This window comes from Sarcophilus harrisii, chromosome 2, assembly GCF_902635505.1.
Source record: "Sarcophilus harrisii chromosome 2, mSarHar1.11, whole genome shotgun sequence".
In the NCBI taxonomy this organism is placed as follows: Eukaryota; Metazoa; Chordata; class Mammalia; order Dasyuromorphia; family Dasyuridae; genus Sarcophilus; species Sarcophilus harrisii.
In genome coordinates this window covers 124,815,608-124,838,272 of record NC_045427.1, presented here as the reverse complement: position 1 = coordinate 124,838,272, position 22,665 = coordinate 124,815,608, and the positions used below count along the sequence as shown (strand labels likewise).

Below are 22,665 nucleotides of genomic sequence, written 5' to 3'. Positions count from 1 at the left end.
CCAAAGTTTCTCTGAACAGTTAATGTAGTTTCTATTTCAAGAAAGGCTCTACCATGACCAAAAACCTTTGTTTCCAGTATTTGGACTCGCTGGATCTATGATTCAATTGATATAGTAAACTCAGTACAAATTCCCTCTACACCGATGGGTCACTTATCTAACTCAGTGTGAAAGAATGGCCCAAGTGCTAAGAGGTTAAATTAGCTTGTTGATAGTCACTCAGCTAATGGATGTCAGACAGGCCTGAAACAGAGGACTCACTTCCTACCAGGTCAGTGTTTTCTCCAGCACCCATTGGTGCTGCCTCTGATTGGTTTTACAATGAAACTATATTTTTTGGTTTTACAATGAAACTATATTTTTTACTAACATCTTGGTAGAAGTGCAATACTTGACATTCAGATAATACTTTGCTTCCAAAGTGTTCTGTGATAAGGCATTCATTATACCATGTGACATTGCTGCTCTTCACTCACACTCTTCTCTGCTTTTCTCTTTGGATGTAGCAACAGAACATGAGAAAGGATGTAGTCCCATCAATGCAAAAAGCTCTGAATACAGACAGCAGAAGGAACATACATATTCAATGAAATTCAACAACCATTGATTAAGCCCCCTAGACAGCAAGGCACAGTGTCTTCAAGACAGTAGAAAAGAAACCGTTATTAAATTTGAATACAAAGATACAAGTCGCCTCCTTCTGGGAACCTACAATAGAAAAGAGGGAAGAAAAAGGCACAAAAATAAGTAAGATGCAAGGTATAATGAGAAAAAGATAAAAAGAGATGCAAACAAAATGATTTAGCGTGAAGAGGGTGAGCTCATCTTTTGACTCAGGAAATAAGGCAAAGATGCAATACGGAGAAAATACATGAACTCAGCCTTAAAAGAAGTGAAGAAAATGGGGAAAGGAAGGAGTATATTCCAAACAGGTTGAGGGCTGGTAGAAATGTACAGAGATTTGAAGAATAACCTTGAGTCCAAATTGACTATCAATGGGAATAGTAAGAAATGAGACTGAGAAAGTAGGATAGCAGAAGTTCTTAAAGAAAAGACAAAGAAATTTTATTACAGAGGTAACAGAGAATTACTGGGGATTTTTGAAGTGACAAAGTCAGATATGAGGTGGATTTCTGAAGCAATATGAAGAATCAGAAAGAAAAGACTACAAACATAGAGACCAATCCTCTGTTTCTAAGGATCAGCTTAAGAACTTCAGAACAACTCATGACCAATAGGTTGGCCACCAGGTAAAATTTCTAAAATGTTCATTATTATCATTATCTTAGCAAAAGCCATCTAAGAAGACAATTTTAAAGTATGACAATAATATCTCTAAGTAGAAAAAGTACCCGTACTGATCTTCTGAAAATTAACTTTAAAGATGAAATTAATTCCCTTAAATATTATTGTTCTGTAAGAAATGACCAGCAGGATGAATACAGAGAGGCTTGGAGAGACTTACATGAACTGATGCTAAGTGAAATGAGCAGAACCAGGAGATCATTATATACTTCAACAATGATACTGTATGAAGATGTATTCTGATGGAAGTGGATTTCTTCGACAAAGAGATCTAACTCAGTTTCAATTGATCAAGGATGGATAGAAGCAGCTACACTCAAAGAAAGAACTGGGAAATGAATGTAAACGGTTTGTATTATTGTTTTTCTTCCTGGGTTATTTTTTACCTTCTGAATTCAAATCTCCCTGTGCAACAAGAAAACTGTTCGGTTCTACACACATATATTGTATCTAGGATATACAGTGACATATTCAACATGTATAGGACTGCTTGCCATCTGGGGGAGGGGGTGAAGGGAGAGAGGGGAAAAGTCAGAACAGAAGTGAGTGCAAGGGATAATGTAAAAAGAACTACCCAGGCATGGGTTCTGTCAATAAAAAGTTATAAAAAAAAAGAAAAAAGAAAAGAAAACCACAAATTAGCATTAAAAAAAAAAAAAGAAATTAATTCCCTTAGATATAGAAACAATTAACAAAAAAGCACAAATTTCAGAAGGAAAACTCAGATTTAAATATTTGACATCCATCCAGTAAAGAAAGTCTCATGACAAGAATTAAGGATTTCACAGAACAAAATTCTGTGATTTTTCACAAAATAGTGGATAGAGCACTGAGGCCGAGATCAAATCCAACTTCAGACACTTAGTTGGTATGTGTTCTTAGGCAAGTCACTTAGGCCATTTGCCTTAGTTTCCTCATCAGTAAAATGAAGATAACAGCACCTACTTCTCAGAGTTTCCATGATGATCAAATAAAATAATAATTGTATAGCATACTGCCTGATAACACAGTGAGCACTATATAAATGTCAACTACTATCACTGTTATTACTTTGTGTATATTTTACATTTTATATACAAGAAAATGTAAACTCCCTGAAGATAGGAATTTTTTTTTTTACTTTTGTATCCTAAGCACTGAACAGTGTCTTCCAAATACTGAGTACTTCATCTTGACTGAAAAGCACACAATTTATATAATAGCCCAGAAGACATCTCTAAAAGTGTTAAGTACAACTGTATAAAGTGCTAGTAGGACACATGAGAGAAGGATCTAAAAGAATACTTAAAATGTCAAAACTACCCAAAGTTAAAATTTTAATATTACCCTAGTCAAACTATTAAAGGACACTTTGCAAAACTTGATGAAATAATCTAGAGAAGAATGAAGGGGAATAGCACTTTTAAACCATAAACTATATTACAAAGCAAAAAATTATCAAGACTATTTGGTATTGGTTTAAAAAAAAAAAAACAGGAGATCAAAAAAAAAAGATTAGACAAGAATCTGAAATAAGGGAACTCCATAACTATTAATTAAACATAAATTACTATAGAAAGAACTCCCTATTTAATAAGAACTAAAGGAAAATGGAAAATAATTGGCAGAAATTAGGCTTATACCAAAATCTTGTATTATATTCCTTTCTCTCTCTCTTTGCTGAGGCAATTGGGGTTAAGTGACTTGCCCAGGGTCACACAGCTAGGAGGTATTAAGTTTTTGAGACCAGATTTGAACTAGGGTCTTCCTGATTTCAGGGCTGATGCTCCATCCACTGCCTAGCTGTCCCTAATCACATTCCATAAAGAATTCAAAATGTCTAAATAAACTGAATATTAAATATATCACATAAAAATTAGAAGAAAAGTGACTCAAATCTAAAAGTACAAGATGTATTCTTAATAAAGGATAGAAAACAATTATAAAAAATTAAGTAATTTTGATTATATGAAATTGGAAAAGTTTTTGTACAAACAAAATTAAGGATTCTTATTTTTATCTATGCCAAGACAGAAGGTAGTTGAATGGGGGAAAAATGTTCTAGTCAAATTTCTCAGATATAACATAAATATCAAATAGACATAAACATAGCATTTCCACACCTCAAATTATATCACAAAGCAAGACATATCAAAACTATCTGGTACTAGTTAAGAAATAAAGCTATATCTATGGAACATACTAGTCAAAGGAAGAATCAGAAACAATGTACCTCAATAATAACTCAAACAAATTACCTATGAAAAAATTCCTCATTTGACAAAAGCTGCTGGGAAACTGGAAAACAATCTGGCTGAAATTAGATTTATACTAACACTTAATGTCATATTCCACAATACATTCTAAAGGATGAGGTCTTAATATTAAAGGTCATACTATTAGAAATTTAGAAGACAAACAAGTCATATATGCCTGTCACAGCCATGTGTAAGATATATATATATTTTTAATAATAGCATTTTATTTTCAAAACACATGCAAATATAATTTTCAATATTCATTCTTGCAAAACATTGTGTTCCAATTTTTTCTCCCTTCTAGACAAGCAAGCAATCCAATATCTTAAACATGTACAATGGAGACAAATTTTTAACCAAAAAAGAATTGAGACAATTACAAAAAATAGATCATTTTGATTACATGAAAATGAAAACCTTTTGCAAAAAAAAAAAAAAATCAATGCACCTAGGATAAGATAACCAGTCAAATAGTAACAAAATAGAGGACTTTCAAACATAAAAAAGTAAAAGAAAAAAAATACGAAAAAATTTAAGGAACTAAATAAGGATAAACTGCTTCCAGTCCACTATCAAAAGATGATGAATTGACATCATCTGAGCCTAGGGCTCAGAGAGGGAATCTAAGTAGAAGGCCCATGTGTAGTTCTGTAATGGCTAGAACTTAAAAGAATGGAGAAGGGACAAGATATAAAGATGTATAGAGTGTAGAAGGAATGAAAGGAAAGTTTGGGGAAAATATCTCAAATAATCTGGGTGTTCGAGTAGATGTCTATTCAAATGGGAATATGAACTTCAATATCATCTGAACTGGGACAAGTAGAGAAGAAAAAATGCCTGTAGTTGGGTACACTAATATATTTCACTCAACAGAGAAACAGAAGGGAGAAGGAAAGGAGGAATTAGAGAGATTGACAAGATTAAGAGAAGGGATTAGTCTTTAGCAAAGCAAACACTAATTCCAGAATAGCTGAACAACTTGGTGTGTGTGATATAATACTATTTTTCTGTTACATTATAAAGAGGATAGTTTCTTTTTCTTTTCTTTTCTTTTTTTTTTTTTTTTTTAATTTAATAGCCTTTTATTTACAGGTCACATGTATGGGTAATTTTACAGCATTAACAATTGCCAAACCTCTTGTTCCAATTTTTCACCTCTTACCCCCCACCCTCTCCCCCAGATGGCAGGATGACCAGTAGATGTTAAATATATTAAAATATAAATTAGATACACAATAAGTATACATGACCAAAACGTTATTTTGCTGTACAAAAAGAATCAGACTCTGAAATATTGTACAATTAGCTTGTGAAGGAAATCAAAAATGCAGGTGTGCATAAATATAGGGATTGGGAATTCAATGTAATGGTTTTTAGTCATCTCCCAGAGTTCTTTCAAAGAGGATAGTTTCAAAGAAATATTGGAAGACTTATAAAGTACTAATATAAAACTGAATGAAAAGAACCAAGGGAAAAATTTATAGAAGAATATCTTAGGGATTCTAATCAGTGCAATGACCAACCATAATTCCAGAGGACTAATGATGAAACATGACAAGTCCTGTTAGAAATGAAAGCCTCACAGAGTGGAGAATTAGACACACATATGGAACATATATCTATATATGTATACAGGCATACACATATACATCTATGTATAATTTTTTTCCTTTTGTACATGAAGAATGTAGAATTTTTTTCCCCTTGATTTTGTCTGTAAAAAGAGTCTTGTTTTTCTTGTTTGTAAAAAGGGGTGGGAGAGGGAAAGAGAAACGGTAGATTTCTGCCCCATTAAAAATAAAATTAAATTAAAAAAAAAAGACCACAACGAACAAATATTGTCCCAAACCAAAGAATTATGAGATGTCATAATTATGAGAGGTCCCACTCTTTTGCAAAAGTGGGACACCAATAGGAGGAGACACTGTCAACATTTTCAATTTTTTTCTTTAATGTACTGATTTCTAATAATTGTTTTTTCTATTCTTTCCCCTTTTCCTTTTATAGTTAAAATTATTCTATAGGATAGCTCTCTGAGAAGGGGAGGTAGGGATAAAGTATAAGGGAGAAATTTAAATGATATGAAAATAAAAAACGTTTTTTTCATTTTTATACTTTTTGTTTTCAAAATATATGCATAGTTTTCAACATTCACCCTTGCAAAACCTTGTGGTCGAGATTTATTCTCTTTCCCTTACCCCCAACCCCTCTCTTAGGCAGCAAGTAATCCAATATATAAACACAATAATTAAAAAAAAAAAAAACATGGAACAAAAAAATTATCACTAGTAAAAGTATACTTGTCTAGACCAATAAAAATGGAGGACTAGACAGTTTCTTCAATCATCTTATTTCTCCAATAGGAATTATCAGAGATAAAGCAATTTCAGCTGTTTCCACATTTAGAACATCAAGAGCCTAAATAAGATAAAAACTTGAACCACAGACAACAATAATCCCTAATCTCTAAAGCAAGTTCTCTTCAACATCCCCTGCCCCCAACATGATCTTGGAAAGAGGGCCAGTATATGCACACCCTCTTAGTTTACAACAAAACTCAACTAAACCCCACTGGCCCAAAATACGCAATATCGATTTGAACCCCAAATGCCAGTTACTTGCTCAGGGCACGCAAGCAGCGTAACAACTTGATCAGAGAAGGGAGGAAGAGATAGGGGATGGGTGCTGAAGACCCACATGCAAGCAATATTCTACTAAATCAGGAAAAGTTCCCAGCATCGCTGGGATTCAGTTTTGTCCTAGAAATCCCGATACAGAGACCGGAAATTGGTGAAAAGTGAATTGTCCGAGAAGGCTTAGCCTCGAGATACAAATCCCAGGGAAACCATCAAAAAGGAGGAAATCAGAAAGCAAGAAATAGAGAAAAGTAAGGGGTGGGGTGAGGTGGGGAGGGGGGAGAGAGAGACCAAAGATCTTAGGAAGAAAACTTAAAAGATCTTGAGCACAAATAGATAAACCAAAAGGAGGGTACTCAAAGAGATCATAAAGGGAAAGGGACCTGTATGTGCACGAATGTTTGTGGCAGCCCTGTTTGTAGTGACTAGAAACTGGAAAATGAATGGATGCCCATCAATTGGAGAATGTCTGAATAAATTGTGGTATATGAATATTATGGAATATTATTGTTCTGTAAGAAATGACCAACAGGAATTTTTCAGAAAGGCCTGGAGAGACTTACATGAACTGATGCTGAGTGAAACAAGCCAAGAGATTATTATATACTTCAACAATACTATATGATGACTAACTCTGATGGACTTGGCCATCCTCAGCATTGAGATCAACCAAATCATTTCCAATGGAGCAGTAATGAACTGAACCAGATACACCCAGCGAAAGAATTCTGGGAGATGACTAAGAATCATTACATTGAATTCCCAATCCCCATATTTTTGCCCACCTGCATTTTTGATTTCCTTCACAAGCTAATTGTACAATATTTCAGAGTCTGATTATTTTTGTACAGCAAAATAACGGTTTAGTCATGTATACTTATTGTGTATCTAATTTATATTTTAATGTACTTAACATCTACTGGTCATCCTGCCATCTGGGGGAGGGGTAAGAGGTGAAAAAAATTGGAACAAGAGGTTTGGCAATTGTTAATGCTGTAAAGTTACCCATGCTCCTGTAAATAAAAGGCTATTAAATTAAAAAAAAAAAAAAAAAAAAAAAAGAACTATCAGTAATTTTTACTGATAAATAAATAAAAACCCTGGGGAAAAAAAATTGTACTGATGTTTGGTAACCATATGAACATGGACAATATTTAAGCTCACTTGAGTTGTAATTTATTCATCTATAAAACAGAAATAAAACACTACTGTACTGATGTTGAGCAAGTCTTGTATGCCTAATAGTTTAAACCTTGCTTGCTCAAGGTTAATAACTTTGTTAATATATTCTATTGGCTAATAATTGTTCTGGCATCTACATTCACTAAAATAGTATATTCTTTTCTTTTCTTTCTTTTTTTTTTTTTGGTTATTCTTTTTACTTGGTTTTAAAAGCAATACCATATTTGCCTCATAAAAGGTTCTAGACAATGTTTCTTCTTTCTCTATAAACAACCTATATAAATTAAGGAAAACAGATTCATGGAAAATTTCAAAGTATTTTGCTGTGAAATCATCTAGGGCAAATACTTGGGGGTTGTTGGGGATTCTTTGTGCCTTCGTTATTCTTTGATGTTATTACACAGGTCTTATTTCTTCCTATGATTGTTATTCAAGTTTGTAATGCTTCTCTATAACTTCTATCAGCACAGAATTTCGGTACTTTTAATTATTTTTGATAATTTGATGAGGGGAAGGTTATACTTATAAGCAGTCTTAATTTGTGTTCCCTTAATGTGGGAATTTGTTTTTTCAACTATGCATGTTTTTTACAAAGAGTTTTTATTTTTCTTTTTTTCCCTAAGGACAAAGATGAAAAAATAAGATGGATTTTTATTAATTGAAAAGATAAAGTTTAAGAAAAAAAAAGTTCTGAATCTTTACTGATTGTATTCTGAGGGTTTTAAGAGAGGAAGAATATACTAGCTTAGAAAGAAGTAAGGAAAGTGGAACTTTCAATTTCCAATAATGGGGTTCAAACATAAACATATAGGAAAACAATGGGCATAAAATGAATCTTCCTCTTTAATGAAAAGGAGAAGGGGATATAGAATAGCAACAGAAACTCAGATGTAAACAAGGTGATATAGTAATACATCAAAATCAGAGAAATAAGCAGGGATAATGAGGGGAACTTGAGAGAAATTAATACTGAGGAAGAAATAGCTGTAAAACAAACTCCTTTCTAATGGGGAATTTTAAAAAATTAGAAAACCAAAGAAGTAGAATTTAAGAGAATACCCATTCAATTAGGTGATGGCTGAATAAAATGTAGTCCTATATCAGAATTACACTGATAGGCCAGTTCCAATGGTCTTGTGATGAAAAGAGCCATTTGCACCCAGAGAGAGGACTGTGGGAACTGAGTGTGGATCATATTATATTTTCATTCTTTTGGTTGTTATTTGCTTGCATTTTATTTTCTTTCTCATTTTTTTCCTTTTTGATCTGATTTTTTCTTGTGTAGCATATTTGTGGAAATATGTATAGAAAAATTGCACATATGTAACATTTATTGGATTACTTGTCTATCTAGGGAAGGGGATAGGAGGAAGGGAAGGAAAAAATTTGGAACAAGGTTTTGCAAGGGTGAGTGTTTAAAATTATTCATGCACATATTTTAAAAATAAAAAGCTTTTTAAAAAATTATTATACTGATTTTAGAACACTCTGGGTATTATGAACTGATAAAGAGTTAAATGAGCAGAACCAGAAGAATTAATAAGGAAAAAAACTCTACAAGATTTGAGAATAAAGCAATGAGTATAATTTCAGAAGTTCTATATTGAAGTTTATATTATATGATACAGACTGTACAAGGTCCTTGAAAGCAGAAACCATTTTTTCCTCTTTTTTTTTTTTTATCTCCAGCACTTAACATAGTGCCTGACACATAGCAGAAATTTAATAATTGCTGGTCAGTTATGCCTGACTCTGGGATCCATGGACTATGCTGTCTATGAGGTTTTCTGGCAAAAATACTGGAGTGGTTTGCCATTTCCTTCTCCAGTGGATTACTACAAAAGTTAAGTGGTATAAAAGTGGTTAGCTTTTGGTATAGCTTGCTAAAAATTCCTCTCTTCCTTCCCTCCTCAATTAAAAAACGGAAAGAAAAAGAAACCCTCATAAAATAAATAAGCATAATTAAGCAATATGAATCCATAATATTAATATTAAAAATGTATTTTATTCTGCATCTTGAAATCTACCAATCAATCAGTAAACATTTATTAATAATTGAGGGGGCAGTTAAGAAGTTAAATGACTTGCCCAGGGTCACATAGCTAGTAACTGAGACAGAACGTGAACTCAGGTCTTCCTAACTTGAGACCCTGCACTGCCTCCTCAATAATTAATAAGTATTTACTGACTGATTGATAGATTCAAGATGCAGAATAAGATACACATTTTTAATATCATTACGGAGTCACATTGCTTAATTATGCTTATGTTTTATGAGGTTTTTTTCTTTCAATTTTTTTAATAGAGAAAATGAAGAGGGAGTTATACCCCCCCCCAAAAAAAGCTATTGAAACCATTTTTGAAATGCACAAAAGAACAGAAAAACAAGTTTAAAAGGAAGCACAAAATAAAAAGTCAGTTTCAATATGTGGAATTCGATTCTTTAAAAAAGTAAGCAGATATACCCAGAAAAAGAACTCTGGGAGATGACTAAAAACCATTACATTGAATTCCCAGTCCCTATATTTATGCACACCTGCATCTTTGATTTCCTTCACAAGCTAATTGTACAATAATTCAGAGTCTGATTCTTTTTGTACAGCAAAATAATGTTTTGGTCATGTATACTTATTGTGTATCTAAGTTATATTTTAATATATTTAACATCTACTGGTCATCCTGCCATTTAGGGGAGGGGGGGGGGGGCGGTAAGAGGTGAAAAATTGGAACAAGAGGTTTGGCAATTGTTAATGCTGTAAAGTTACCCATGTATATATCCTGTAAATTAAAGGCTATTAAATAAAAAAAAAAAAAAAAAAAAAAAAGTAAGCAGAAAACAGCCAGGATCAACTAAGTGGTGCAAGAGAGAGCACCAGCCCTGGAGTCTACCAGAGTTCAAATTTGATCTTAAACACTTGACACATTTATGTATGTGACCCTGAGGTAAAGTCACTAACCTAGACTGCCATGTCAAAAAAGCCAAAATACCAAGCAATTTATAAACCTCTTTTTTGGGTGTTTTGCAATGTATACAGAATTTTTTTTACATTGAATAAAAATTTTAAAAAACTTTTAAAAGAAAGATGTATTTTATTTATAATGGATTTAAAATATATATAGCATAACCAAGTTGCAAACATCCTATATATGCAGTTGGTGACGCAGGACTAGATATGTCATTTCACAGAAAAGATTGATGAGATCACTAGGATAGAGAACAGAGGGAAGAGGGATTAGGACAGGGACTTGAGGTAAACTCTCATGCTGGGGGTGGAACATGAATGACATTTAACAAAGGGGACTGAGAAGTTGACTGACAAAGGTAAGAGAGAATAAGGAGAAAAACTCTGGAGGCAAAGAGCATCCAGGAGTAAGAAAATGGTGAGTGTCAAACTCTGTAAATCAAGTCAAGAAAGACCAGATTTAAATGCACTGATCATCTTAGTAACAGCAGTTACAGTTGAATGATGTTGGAAACCAGAAATTGGATTAAGTTGTAGATTAAGAGAAGTAGAAAGAATATAGGCAGTTTTTCCCCCTAGTTGTTTAGATCTAAAAAGGATGTTTTCATTCTTTAAAGGGGGAAAAAAAAAAAAATATATATATATATATATATAATATATAATATACATATGTATATATATATACACTTGCATGAGATAGCCAAGGAAGCAGGAGCTGCAGTGCTCATATGTGGGGCACAGCAAGGAAGACAGTTTGGCTGGAATATAGTATGCATAAAAGGTGCAATAAGGCTGAAAGGTGATAATAGTCTTATGCCATGTTTGGATTTAAATGAAAGTCTACAAACAGGAGAGATCCAAGGCATGATTAGAGGCTGCAAAGAAGTAGAAGGTAAGAAAAGGGAATGGTTAAGGAGGCAAGCTGACAGAAAGATGAAATAGATGGATGGGATCAAGGGCTGAAGGAGAGAGGTTAGCTTTGGGTAGTAGAAGTATCAGTCCTTAGTCAGGAATTGAATCAAAGCAATAAATAGCAAATGATATCAAGAGTTATTTGAGATACAGAAGAGAGGAATGGACTCCAAAATACCCTCTATTTGAACATAGCTAATTAGGGGAATCAGAGAGGGAGAATTTAGTTGAGATGAGATAAATCAAGGCCAGAAAGTGTAAGAAACAAGATCGAACTCAAAGTAACAATTCCATATTTTAAAAGAAAAATAAGTTGTATATAAGTTGTGCTTCATGTCCAAATCTTTTGCTGTTCTATAAAAACAGCGAAAGGTTTGGACATGAAATATCTATTTTGTTTGGTGTAAGCTGTACATAAGACATGCAATTTCATGTCCAAACCTTTTACTGTCCTATAGTAAAATAATAAAAGGTTTGAACATGAAATAGCTATTTTGGCGTTTGTTAACCATAAGTTTTAAAAACGCTTTTTAAAGAATTCTATTGGCACAAGCTGAAGCTGAGTGAAGTGAGCAGTAGAACATTGTACACAGTAATAGCAAAATTGTGTCATGATCAACTGACAGACTTTGCTCCTCTCAGAAATACAGTAATCCAAGACAATTCCAAAAGAGCTGGGATGAAAAATGCCATCCACATCCAGAGGGAGAACTATGAAGAATGAAGGCAGATCAAAATATACTGTTTTCACTTCTTCTCCCCCAGCTCCACTTTTTCCTATTTTGTGATTTTTTTCTCTTTTGTTCTGATTTTTTTTTTTCACAACATGACAATCATGAAAATATGAATAAAATGAGTGTATAGTATCTTTATCAGATTACTTGCTGCTTTGGGGAAGAGGTAAGGGAGGGAATGAGACAAAATTTGGAACTCAAAATCTTACAGAAATGAATGTTGAAAACTATCTTTACATGCAATTGGAAAAACAAAATACTATTAAGAACTAAAAAATAAAAATAAATATTTGCATTGAAACAGTTATAAGATTCCCTCTAGTACTTTCAGGATCATTTAAGTAGAAATGGCCAAGGTAAATGGATGGAAAGAAGCAAAGTGACAAAGCACAAGCAACAGACTAGAACAAAGCTGAGAGCCGAGTTCACTGAACCGATTATGTATAGGATCAAGACAAAGAAAGGAGGAAAATGAAGCATTGGCAAGGCAAGAATCCTAAGGGACAAACTGATGGGAGGTTTATGAGAATGACAAATTGCGTAGAGTGAAGCCAAAGGAAAGATAGAAGGTTATAATCAAGGAGAAGAGTTTTGAGTTCTTGATCATGAAAGTGGAATATTTATGGGTTGATAATCATTCTGATAAATGGCTGGGGAACAAAGATCAATGGAGTTGAGAAGGCTGATGAACTAGGAGAAAAGGGGGAGTTAAGGGGACTGGGGGATGGAGAATACTTAAAAGGAGCAGAGAAATAGTAATAGCAAAATTCAAGTAGCAGCTGAGATTTAAAAAAACAAAAACAAAAACCTAAGACAGAAAAAGAAATCCTTGAGAAAGAAGGAAGAATGACCCAGGAGGCCAGTAGGGAAATGCCACAAAAATCAAAAAGTGTGTAGTATTTATTACACAGACTTTCGTGAAATGGAAATTTGTTGTTTCATATTTTGAATCCTCTTGTGTTCTGCTGTGTACTATGGAAATTTTTTTCTTTTTTTTTTCCTTTTTCTATTTTCTATTTGTTTTAAATACATAAATTTAAAATTTAAGAAAAAGAAAAGAAAATAGTCCCTGTCTCCATGGAGTTTACATATTTTCAGAATGATGACAAACAGGAACGTTTTGTCTTCACAAGTTACCTTAACTACAATGGGAAAATCTAAAATGAGAGAGTTTTTAGAAGCAGAAAGAGAAAGACATATGTGTACTCTTCCAGTTCCAATGTTTCAAGAAGCAATTATTAATTGTATATGATTCAAAAGAAGATACATCTTATAGAGGAAAAGGTGACCAGGATGAAGTATTTCCTGGAATGAACCAAGTTTCTGTGGTAACCAAAAAATAGAAATATGTAAGGAAGAGGTCTGAGGTAAAAGGAAATTTGGTAACAATCACAGGGAGCAGTGGGGAATCCACAAGGCACAATGGAAGGGGAGAACAGAGCTTGATAAGCTACTTCACAATTAGATAATATATAAGAGGAATTAAAAGGGCCAGTCCAGGCATGTCACAGGGACTAGAAGAGAAAGAGGTGCAAATCTATTAGTTTACAATTTATTATAGTGTCATAGGTAAGGCTGTGGTAGTTTTTAAAGTGAAACAGAATCACTCAATGTTTGTGCTGAAAGAATATTATCAAACCTCCATTTCAAAGTTTCTAGAGTGAGAACTCACTACCTATGAAAGCAATCTATTCCATAGCTATTATTAAGATATTCTTAAATTGAACCAAAATCTCTGTTGCTCTAACTTCAGTCCATTCATTCTAGTTTTGCCCTGTTGGCAATAATATTATTAATATACACATTAACTATAAACCCTCTCCCACATGGTAGTCCTTGAGATATTCGAAGACAGTAGATAATCATGTCCACCTACCTCTACTCTCTAAACTAAGCATATCCAATTCCTTCAACAATCCTTTATTTGACATGATTTAGATTCCCTTTATCACTTTATTTGTTCTCCACTGGATTATCTCCAGCATTTGATGTCCAAGTCAAATCTGCAAGCAACTATTAAGCACTTATTCTATTCTAGAAAATACAAAGAAAGAAAAAAAAAATGTTCTTTCTAAAATATGGTGACAATTCCTACTTTCAAGGACTTCTCATGGGGAAAACATGAAAACAACTATGTAGAAACAAGATGTGTGTGTGTGTGTGTGTGTGTGTGTGTACACACACATCTAACAAACTGGAAAGAATAAACAGGGAAATAGGGAAACATTGTAAAAGATGGATTTTAGCTGAGAACTTGAAGAAAGCCAGAGAAATCAAACAGTAAAGACATAGAAGAGAATTGGGGGACCGCCAGAGAAAATACATGGAGGTAAATGATGGAATATCTTACTGTAAGGACAAGAAAAGAAGCCATTGTCACTTAGAAGCACCTGTAAGGGAATCAGATATAAAAAAGACTGGAAAAGTAGGAAGAGATCAAGTTATGAAGAATTTTGGTAAGCTGAGCAGAAGATAGGTTATAGCGTGAGATGTCTTGAGAGGCAAAAGACCAACAATCGAGCTATTTTTTAATAGTCCAAACATGAGGTGATGTACATCTTCACCAAGATGATGACAATGTAAGAGGAGAAAAGGGAATAAATGTATATAAAATTAAAGAAAATAGATAGGACTAAGAAATAATTTAGATATGGATGTAAAAGAAATGAATTATGAGGGGATGGTAAAATAAACAAGACAAGGACAGGACTGGATGGCTGGGGGTGGATAAAGAGAGAACTGAAGGAGATAACTTTCAGTCTTGGCCACACTGTTTAAAATATCTATGGAACAACCCAGTCAAGGGCTAGACAAACATCAGCACAGAGATAACTGAATTCTTAGGAACTGATGTGATCACTAAATGAAATAGTATAAATCATCCAAGACAGAGGCCTGGAGAATATCCATATTCAGTGAGGATGACTGAGATGAAAATCCAGCTTTAAAGAAAACAGAGCAGTGAGACAGGCACTAAGAAGAGTAGTGTCCTAAAAATTTGGAGACAAAGTATCAAGTAGGAGGTGATCAAAACTGTCAAAGGCTGAGGTCAAGAAAAATAAGAATGAGAAAAGGCCATTAAATTTGGCAAATAAGAGATTACTGGTAACTGGGGAGAGGAGTTTCAATTGAATAAGATTAGAAGCAACTCTATAGAGTCAAGATAGTGAAGAAAGCAAGCATAGGCACTGATTGTGTAAGGATTTGTTAAGGAATTTAGCTACAAAAAGAACAATGGGAGAGCACTAAAGGGGAAGGATCAAATGAGGGTTTTTTGAAGATGGGTAAGGACATGAGCATGGAGGGAAGCAGCCAATTGAAAGTTGGCAACTGAAAATCAATAAGCGAATGGGGATGAAAGAGGGGGCAATCTACTGGAAAAAGGGGAAGGAATGAGATTATTTGTACACCTGTGCTGCCTAAGCAAGAGGGGCCACCTCTTCCCATGAGATAGCTGGGTGATGTGAGATGAGGAGAAAAGAGGGACCATTCGCTCAATGGCTTCAATTTTTTTTTTCAGTAAAATGAGGCAAGGTTCTCAACTGAAAAGGCGAGGAGAGATTAAGTCAATTAAAAAGGTGCAAAATTGTCATCTTAGTGCACTGAAGTTGCAATTGAAATAATGTAACAAATTTATAGTGAATCCAATGAAAACACTTGTGATTTTCTTCTTTGTTTGGGACAGAGTATTAGGGAGAGTAGCAAATGGTGGGAGCAACTCAAGGCCTTGTTAGTAGGACAAGATGGGAGACAGGATAGGGAGAGGTCTTGAGTGAAGAGGTTATTGTAGATTTGAATTGGTTCACCAAAGATGAAGTTGGAGAGATGAGCACTAACCAACCTAGGGGCAGAAGGTAGGGAAAGAGTTGAGGGGGAAGCAAAGAAGAAAGTTAATAAGAGTTGAAAGGCAGAAGTGAGTGAAAAGACTGGAGATTATAATCAGAAAAGGAAATTTCAAAGGCCATCTAGATAAGGCAAATTCAGGGGTATCATCTTGTGTGGGAGGGGGGCAGTATTTGAGTAAATTGAAGAAGTAGGAGATTAAGATTAGCATGTTTGATGAAGTATCAATATGTATAATGATGTCCTCTAGAATTAAAAAAGGAATTGTGGTGCAGAGAAAAACTGAGCCAAGCACAGATTTGCCTAAGTATCTTAAGACTAATGACAATGACAAATGACAGCTACCAGAATTTGGTGGTAAAAAGGAATCTGAGTCAACCTCAAAGAAGAAGAGTGAAGGTAACAAAGGGAGAACATGGAAATAAGTGGCAATGGGAAGCAAGGAGCATTTCAATCCCCTCACCTCTACTGGTAACCCCCAAAAAACTAAAATGTAAACACTGTTGGAAAGAGTGATCAGGAAAGTTGTATGAGAGCCAGACTTCTGAAAAATACCAGAAAATGGAAGTGAGAAAGGAAAAAATTAAAATAAAAGCAAAATAATGATCATAGGAGGCTCTAGAGAAGGGAGGTCCAGGAAGAAATCCAATAGTTCAAGTAGAGCAAGTACTGTTTTGGAATGCTGACCCCAAAATTATATCTTAATAAGTTGTGGCCCCAATTTTCTATAAATATTCATCTCAAATTGTCATGGAGAGTTCAACATGGAGACACTTTTATCAGTTTGGACATTTCTCTTTCTGTACTAGGTAAGACAAGATTTAAACTAATAAAACCTAACTCTTGTAGGTTTATGGATAAAACAGAACAGTATTACTCATCTCTTCTTTCAAAACTATTCCTTTCAAGAGCACCAATATCCGAATCATCCAGGTTCTCAACCATGTAGTTTCCCTTAAGTATTCATTTCTCTCACCAGACACATGAAATTAACTAAGACTACTCAATTTTTCCTCCACTTACTGTCCCCCTTCTCTCCATGAAGCCATCATACTAGTTCAAGTCCTGTCAGTTCTCTCTCACTTGCACTATTGTCCTAATTGGTCTCTTTGCCACCAATTATCCCTCCTCTCTAAGCCACATTCCAAATAGCTGTTAAAGTGGTATTCCTAAAATTTTTACATCCAAGGATTCTGATAAAGGCCTCATTTCTAAAATATATGCATAATTGACTCAAATTTATAGGAATACAAACCATTCTTCAATTGAGGAATGGTCAAAAAAATATGGTATATTTTCATATAGGCTTTGGATTTTATGTCTGTATTTTCAGATTTTCAGATGAAATTTTCAGATGAAAAAATTAAAACCATTTGTAGTCATATGAAAAAATGCTCTAAATCATTATTGATCAGAGAAATGCAAATTAGGACATCTTTGGGGTACCACTATACATCTCTCAGATTGGCTAAAATGACAGGAAGGGATAATGATGAAGACTGAAGGGGATCTGGGAAAACTGGTGAAGTTGTTAACTGAAACAACCCTTTCGGAGAGCAATACGGAACTATGTCCAAAGGACTATCACATTGTAGGTACCCTTTGATCCAGCAGTGTCTCCATTGGACTTGTCTCCCAAAGAGATCACAAAAAGGGAGAAAATACCCCCACACAGCCATTTTTGTAGTGGCAAGGAACTGGAAATCCAGTGGATGCCCATCAGTTGAAGAATGGCTGAATAAGTTAGGGTACATAGAGGGAGCGAGGTGAGGCAGTGGATAGAGCACCAGTCCTTAAGTCAAGAGGAACTGAGTTCAAATCTAACCTCAGACACCTAATACTTCGTAGCTGTGTGACCCTGGGCAAGTCACTTACCCCCAATTGCCTCAGCAAAAAAATTTAAAAAGAAATAAAAAATAAAAAGAAATGATTAGCATAATGATTTCAGAGAGGCCCGGAGAGACTTATATGAACTGATGCTAAATGAAATGAGGCAGAACCAGGAGATCATTATACACAGCAACAAGATTATATGACAATCAATTCTGATGAGCATGACTCTTTCCAACAATGAAATGATCGAGGCCAGTTCCAATGGTCTTGTGATGGAGAGAGACATCTAAACCTAGAGAGAGACTATGGGAACTGAGTGTGGATCACAACATAATATTTTCAGTTTGTTATTTGCTTGCATTTTGTTTTCTTTCTTTTTTTTTTTTTTTTTTTTTAATTTTTTTTTTTATTTTTTTATTTTATTTTTTTATTTAATAGCCTTTAATTTACAGGATATATACATGGGTAACTTTACAGCATTAACAATTGCCAAACCTCTTGTTCCAATCTTTCACCTCTTACCCCCCCCCCCCCCCTCCCCCAAATGGCAGGATGACCAGTAGATGTTAAATATATTAAAATATAACTTAGATACACAATAAGTATACATGACCAAAACATTATTTTGCTGTACAAAAAGAATCAGACTCTGAATTATTGTACAATTAGCTTGTGAAGGAAATCAAAGACGAGGTGTGCATAAATATAGGGACTGGGAATTCAATGTGATGGTTTTAGTCATCTCCCAGAGTTCTTTTCTGGTATAGTTAGTTCAGTTCATTACTGCTCCATTAGAAATGATTTGGTTGATCTTGTTGCTGAGGATGGCCTGATCCATCAGGACTAGTCATCATCTAGTATTGTTGTTGAAGTATATAATGATCTCCTGGTCCTGCTCATTTCACTCAGCATCAGTTCGTGTAAGTCTCTCCAGGCCTTTCTGAAATCATCCTGTTGGTCATTTCTTACAGAACAGTAATATTCCATAATTTTCATATACCACAATTTATTCAGCCATTCTCCAACTGATGGACATCCATTCAGTTTCCAGTTTCTAGCCACTACAAAAAGGGCTGCCACAATTTGTTTTCTTTCTCATTTTTTTCTTTTTGATCTGATTTTTCTTGTGCAGCATGATAATTATGGAAACATATAGAAGAACTGCACATGTTTAACATATATTGAATTACTTGCAGTCTTGAGGAGGGGGTGGGGGAAAGGAAGGGAAAAAATTTGGAACACAAGGTTTTACAAGGATATATGTTGAAAATTACCCATGATTGTGAACAGATCCAACCATTCTGGAGAGCAATTTAGAACTAAACCCAAAGAGTTATCAAACTATACATATCCTTTGACCCAGAAGTTTTTCTATTGGACTTATAATCCAAAGAGATCTTAAAGGAGAAAAAGAGACCTACATGTGCAAAAATGTTTGTGGCAGCCCTTTTCATAGTGGCAAGAAACTGGAAACTGAGTGGATGCCCATCAGTTGGGGAATGGCTGACTAAGTTATGGTAGGTGAATGTTATGGAATATTATTGTATTGTAAGAAACAACCAGCAGGATGAGTTCAAAGAGGTCTGGACAGACTTACATGAACTGGTGCTAAGTGAAGTGAGCAGAACCAGGAGATCATTGTACATGGCAACAAGGTTATTCAATGATCATTTCTGATGGACATGGCTTTCTTCAAACAATGAGATGATTCAAACCAGTTCCAATGATCTTGTGATGAAGAGAGCCATCTATACTCAGAGAGAGGTGTAGGAACTGAGTATGGTTCACAACATAGCATTTTCACTTTTTGTCGTTGTTTGCTTTCATTTTCTTTTCTTTCTCATTTTTTCCCTTTTTGATCTGATTTTTCTTATGCAGCATGAGAATTGTGGAAATATGTATAGAAGAATTGTACATGTTTTAAATATTTTGGATTACGAGGAGAAGGGGGAAAGAAGAGAAAAAAATTTGGAACACAAGATTTTTGCAAGGATGAATGTTGAAAACTATGCATGTTTTAAAAACAAAAAGCTTTAAAATAAAAACAGTAAATAAAGTTATTCCTCTGTGATCAAATGCTCAAAAAGCTTAACTGACTCTAAAATAAAATGCAAGTTCTCCTGTCATCTTTCCTTTGCATCTTCTTAGATCCAGCTAAACTAGCTTTTCCCAATTCTCCCTGGCAAGTGACACTCCACTTTCTGCCCCATTGCCTTTGCACAAGCAATCATCCATACCTGGAATGCACTCTTTATACTCTTCTGCCTCTTAGAACCCCCAGTTCAAGAGTCATCTCCTGCATCCCCTATCTCCCCCTTGGAAATACCTTGTATTTATTTCATCAAAACTTTGTGCGTACACACACATCCTTTGTTTCTCCTAAAATACTATAAACTCAGTGAAAGGGCAGGGACAGTTTCACTTTTGTCTTTATGTCCGATTCCCTGGTATATAGTTGGCACAAAACAAATGCCTTTTCATTGATTTGTTGATTTTTACCTCTATTTGCCATTTAGTCAACAATATTACTTTTTTAAAAATGTTTTACATTGTTGTCAGTTTCAGTCAGTAATTTTAAAAACAAAACCACTCTGTATGGAAAAAAATCCATAATAGAATGGTCACTCCCAAGCCCAGCATTGGTCAATTAACTTTAAGTCTTCTTTTAGTCTTCAAGCCTATTTGATTTCCCATACATGACTTCTGTACCATTTGTTAATCCTTTCTACATGCCAGTTTTTTGGGTTGTATTCATGCATATTTCCAATGATGACCTTTGTTCAGTAACTGGCATAAGTGATATCAATGAAGAAATGCATACTGAGTAAAGGAGACCATTGGCCATGTGGCTGGAACAATGACAGACAGCTTTACCATTCAGCTAGTATACCAAAAATGTAATGGAAATCTAGAGGAAGACTTTTAGCCAATTGGGTGGATCCTATGGTAGCTCTATGGAAGAACATGGAAAAGAATTGCACAGGATAAGAAAGCATGGAGGGACATGTCTGCCAATGAGGAAATTCTCAAACCAACAAGATTACACACATTAAGAAATAAAATTATCTACCAAAGAAAGAAACAAACAGCTGACTTGGTGAGAGACAGTAGAATTCTCCATTCTCCCTTAAAAGACACTGATTTCCGCCTAGCTTTAAGGAGTACAGACATAAAATCCAAAGCCTAGACAGAGGTTCCACCTGCTGGTCACATCAAGTCTGAAGAATTCATGGGTGACTCAATCAGTCAAAATGCTGTGTAATAAGGATGGTTCCTCCAGGCCTACGCTTATTTGAATACATGCCCCTGTCTCCCACTTTCCTTCAAGCCAAGCAGTCATTTAACACAGAATTTAAGATACCAGCCATAAAACTGAACCAGTTCTTTAAAACATAATTTTCCAATTCCTAAAATCTACCTTGAAAGACTCAGTCAAGACCAAGTTCTCTGACTACCTTTTAACCTCACTGGACACACACACACACACACACACACACACACACACACACACACAGTCTGTCTCTCTCTCTTGATGAGATCATGGTAGTAAGATATGAAACAATCAATCAAAGCTGTCCCATTTTTTCCCACTTGGCTATTTCTAGACCCAGACAATAAATATATGGGACCTTTATCTACCTAAGTGTCAGACGGGCTTAAAAAGACCGTCTAACTAGGAGAAAGCAGAGCTGACTAATGAACCTATGAATGGGAAGTGAAATGAGATGCTGCAGTGATGCCTCTCAGAGACACCGCACTGGCAGATGCACGCTTTGAGGTTAGTAGGAGGTGAGCAATAAAATGAAATAAATAAATAAATAAGTAGCTGGCAGCCTCCCGTGTGGCAGGCTGCATATTAAACGACTCAGATCCCAAAGCCCAAGGTCCCAACATATAGGAGGGGCTGCTGAGCGAAAGCTGGCAATAGAGTCGTCACCGCCTTCAGGGGAGGGGGAAGAAGAGGGGGAGGGGGCGGAAAGGGCCTATGCCGAGAGATGGGGAGCAAATTCTACCAGCCCCGTGGGCAACAGCCTGGGATCCCCTCCAGCCCGCCCCCACCTCCCCGCTGCCTTCCGACGCCTCCTCGGGGCAACCTCCCAGGTAGCTTAGAAAGGTGTGCAGAGTGAAAGGTTGAATAAACAATTCCTGGTTTTTTAAAAAGATTGCTTTTACCCCAATCCCTGCTCAGTGAAGCAGCATCACCCAGGCCACAAACCTTGTCTTTCCTCCCACCCTCCAGGAATAGGAGGCTAATGAAGCTAAGATCCGTTAGAAGCCCTCAAACAGTGGCTCACGCCGGCGCGACCCCCGGGCCTCACCTCCCGGAGAGCAGCCCTGGGGTTTCCTCCACCTCCCCCCCCCCCCCCCCCGCGCGCACGGACGACCCCGGTGACCCCAAGGGCTAGCCACGCCGGGATTACCTGATGGCCTCCGGCCCGGCACGGGTCTGCCCAAGCGGCTCCGCCGGCGTAGTAGCCCCCGCCACCTCCGCAGGCACCGCAAGCGCCGCTGCCTTCTCCGGGCCACACAGCCTCCGCCGGGCCGCCTCCGCGCATCCTCCAGGGCCCAGGAGGCGGAGGGGGAGGCGGCTCGGGCCGCGAGGAGGCGGGAGGCCCGGACGCTGGCACGTCTCCGATGTTGGGTCCGGGTCCGGGTCCGGGCCCAGCTCCGTAATAGCGGCTGTAGCCCGGGCCATCGCTGGGGCCATAGCCTGATCTCCTCAGGGTAGACATTGGCTCCGCTAAGCCGCCGCACTTCCCGCTCCCCCCACTCCAAGCCCACTGCGCAGGCGCCCGCAGAAGGCGAGGAACTAGCCTGGGAAAAGGGGGCGGAGCGAGAACAGCCAATCGCCTCCCCGGCTCCTCCCCCGCGGGAGTAGAGCTCATGGTCCACATGCCGACCAATGAGACGGAAGAGGCGAGGGTTTGTGAATCTATGCTAGTTTGGGCCAACCTTCGTGAAATGAGATGGGGGAGCGAAGAAACGGAATGCCCAGTTTTTCCTCAGCCTAAGTAAGGGG

The 22,665-nt window shown here is 36.3% G+C and overlaps 1 protein-coding gene across 1 annotated transcript in view; it reads right to left on the bottom strand.

Moving 5' to 3' along the window:
• BAG4 (BAG cochaperone 4) overlaps positions 1 to 22,632 on the bottom strand; it is a 34,142-nt gene extending 11,510 nt beyond the window's left edge. The window contains exon 1 of the mRNA XM_031950692.1: positions 22,067 to 22,632. Coding sequence (XP_031806552.1) covers positions 22,067 to 22,540 — 474 coding nt within the window. The 5' untranslated portion in view covers positions 22,541 to 22,632. The remainder of the gene's footprint in view (positions 1 to 22,066) is intronic.
• Positions 22,633 to 22,665: the final 33 nt, after the last annotated feature.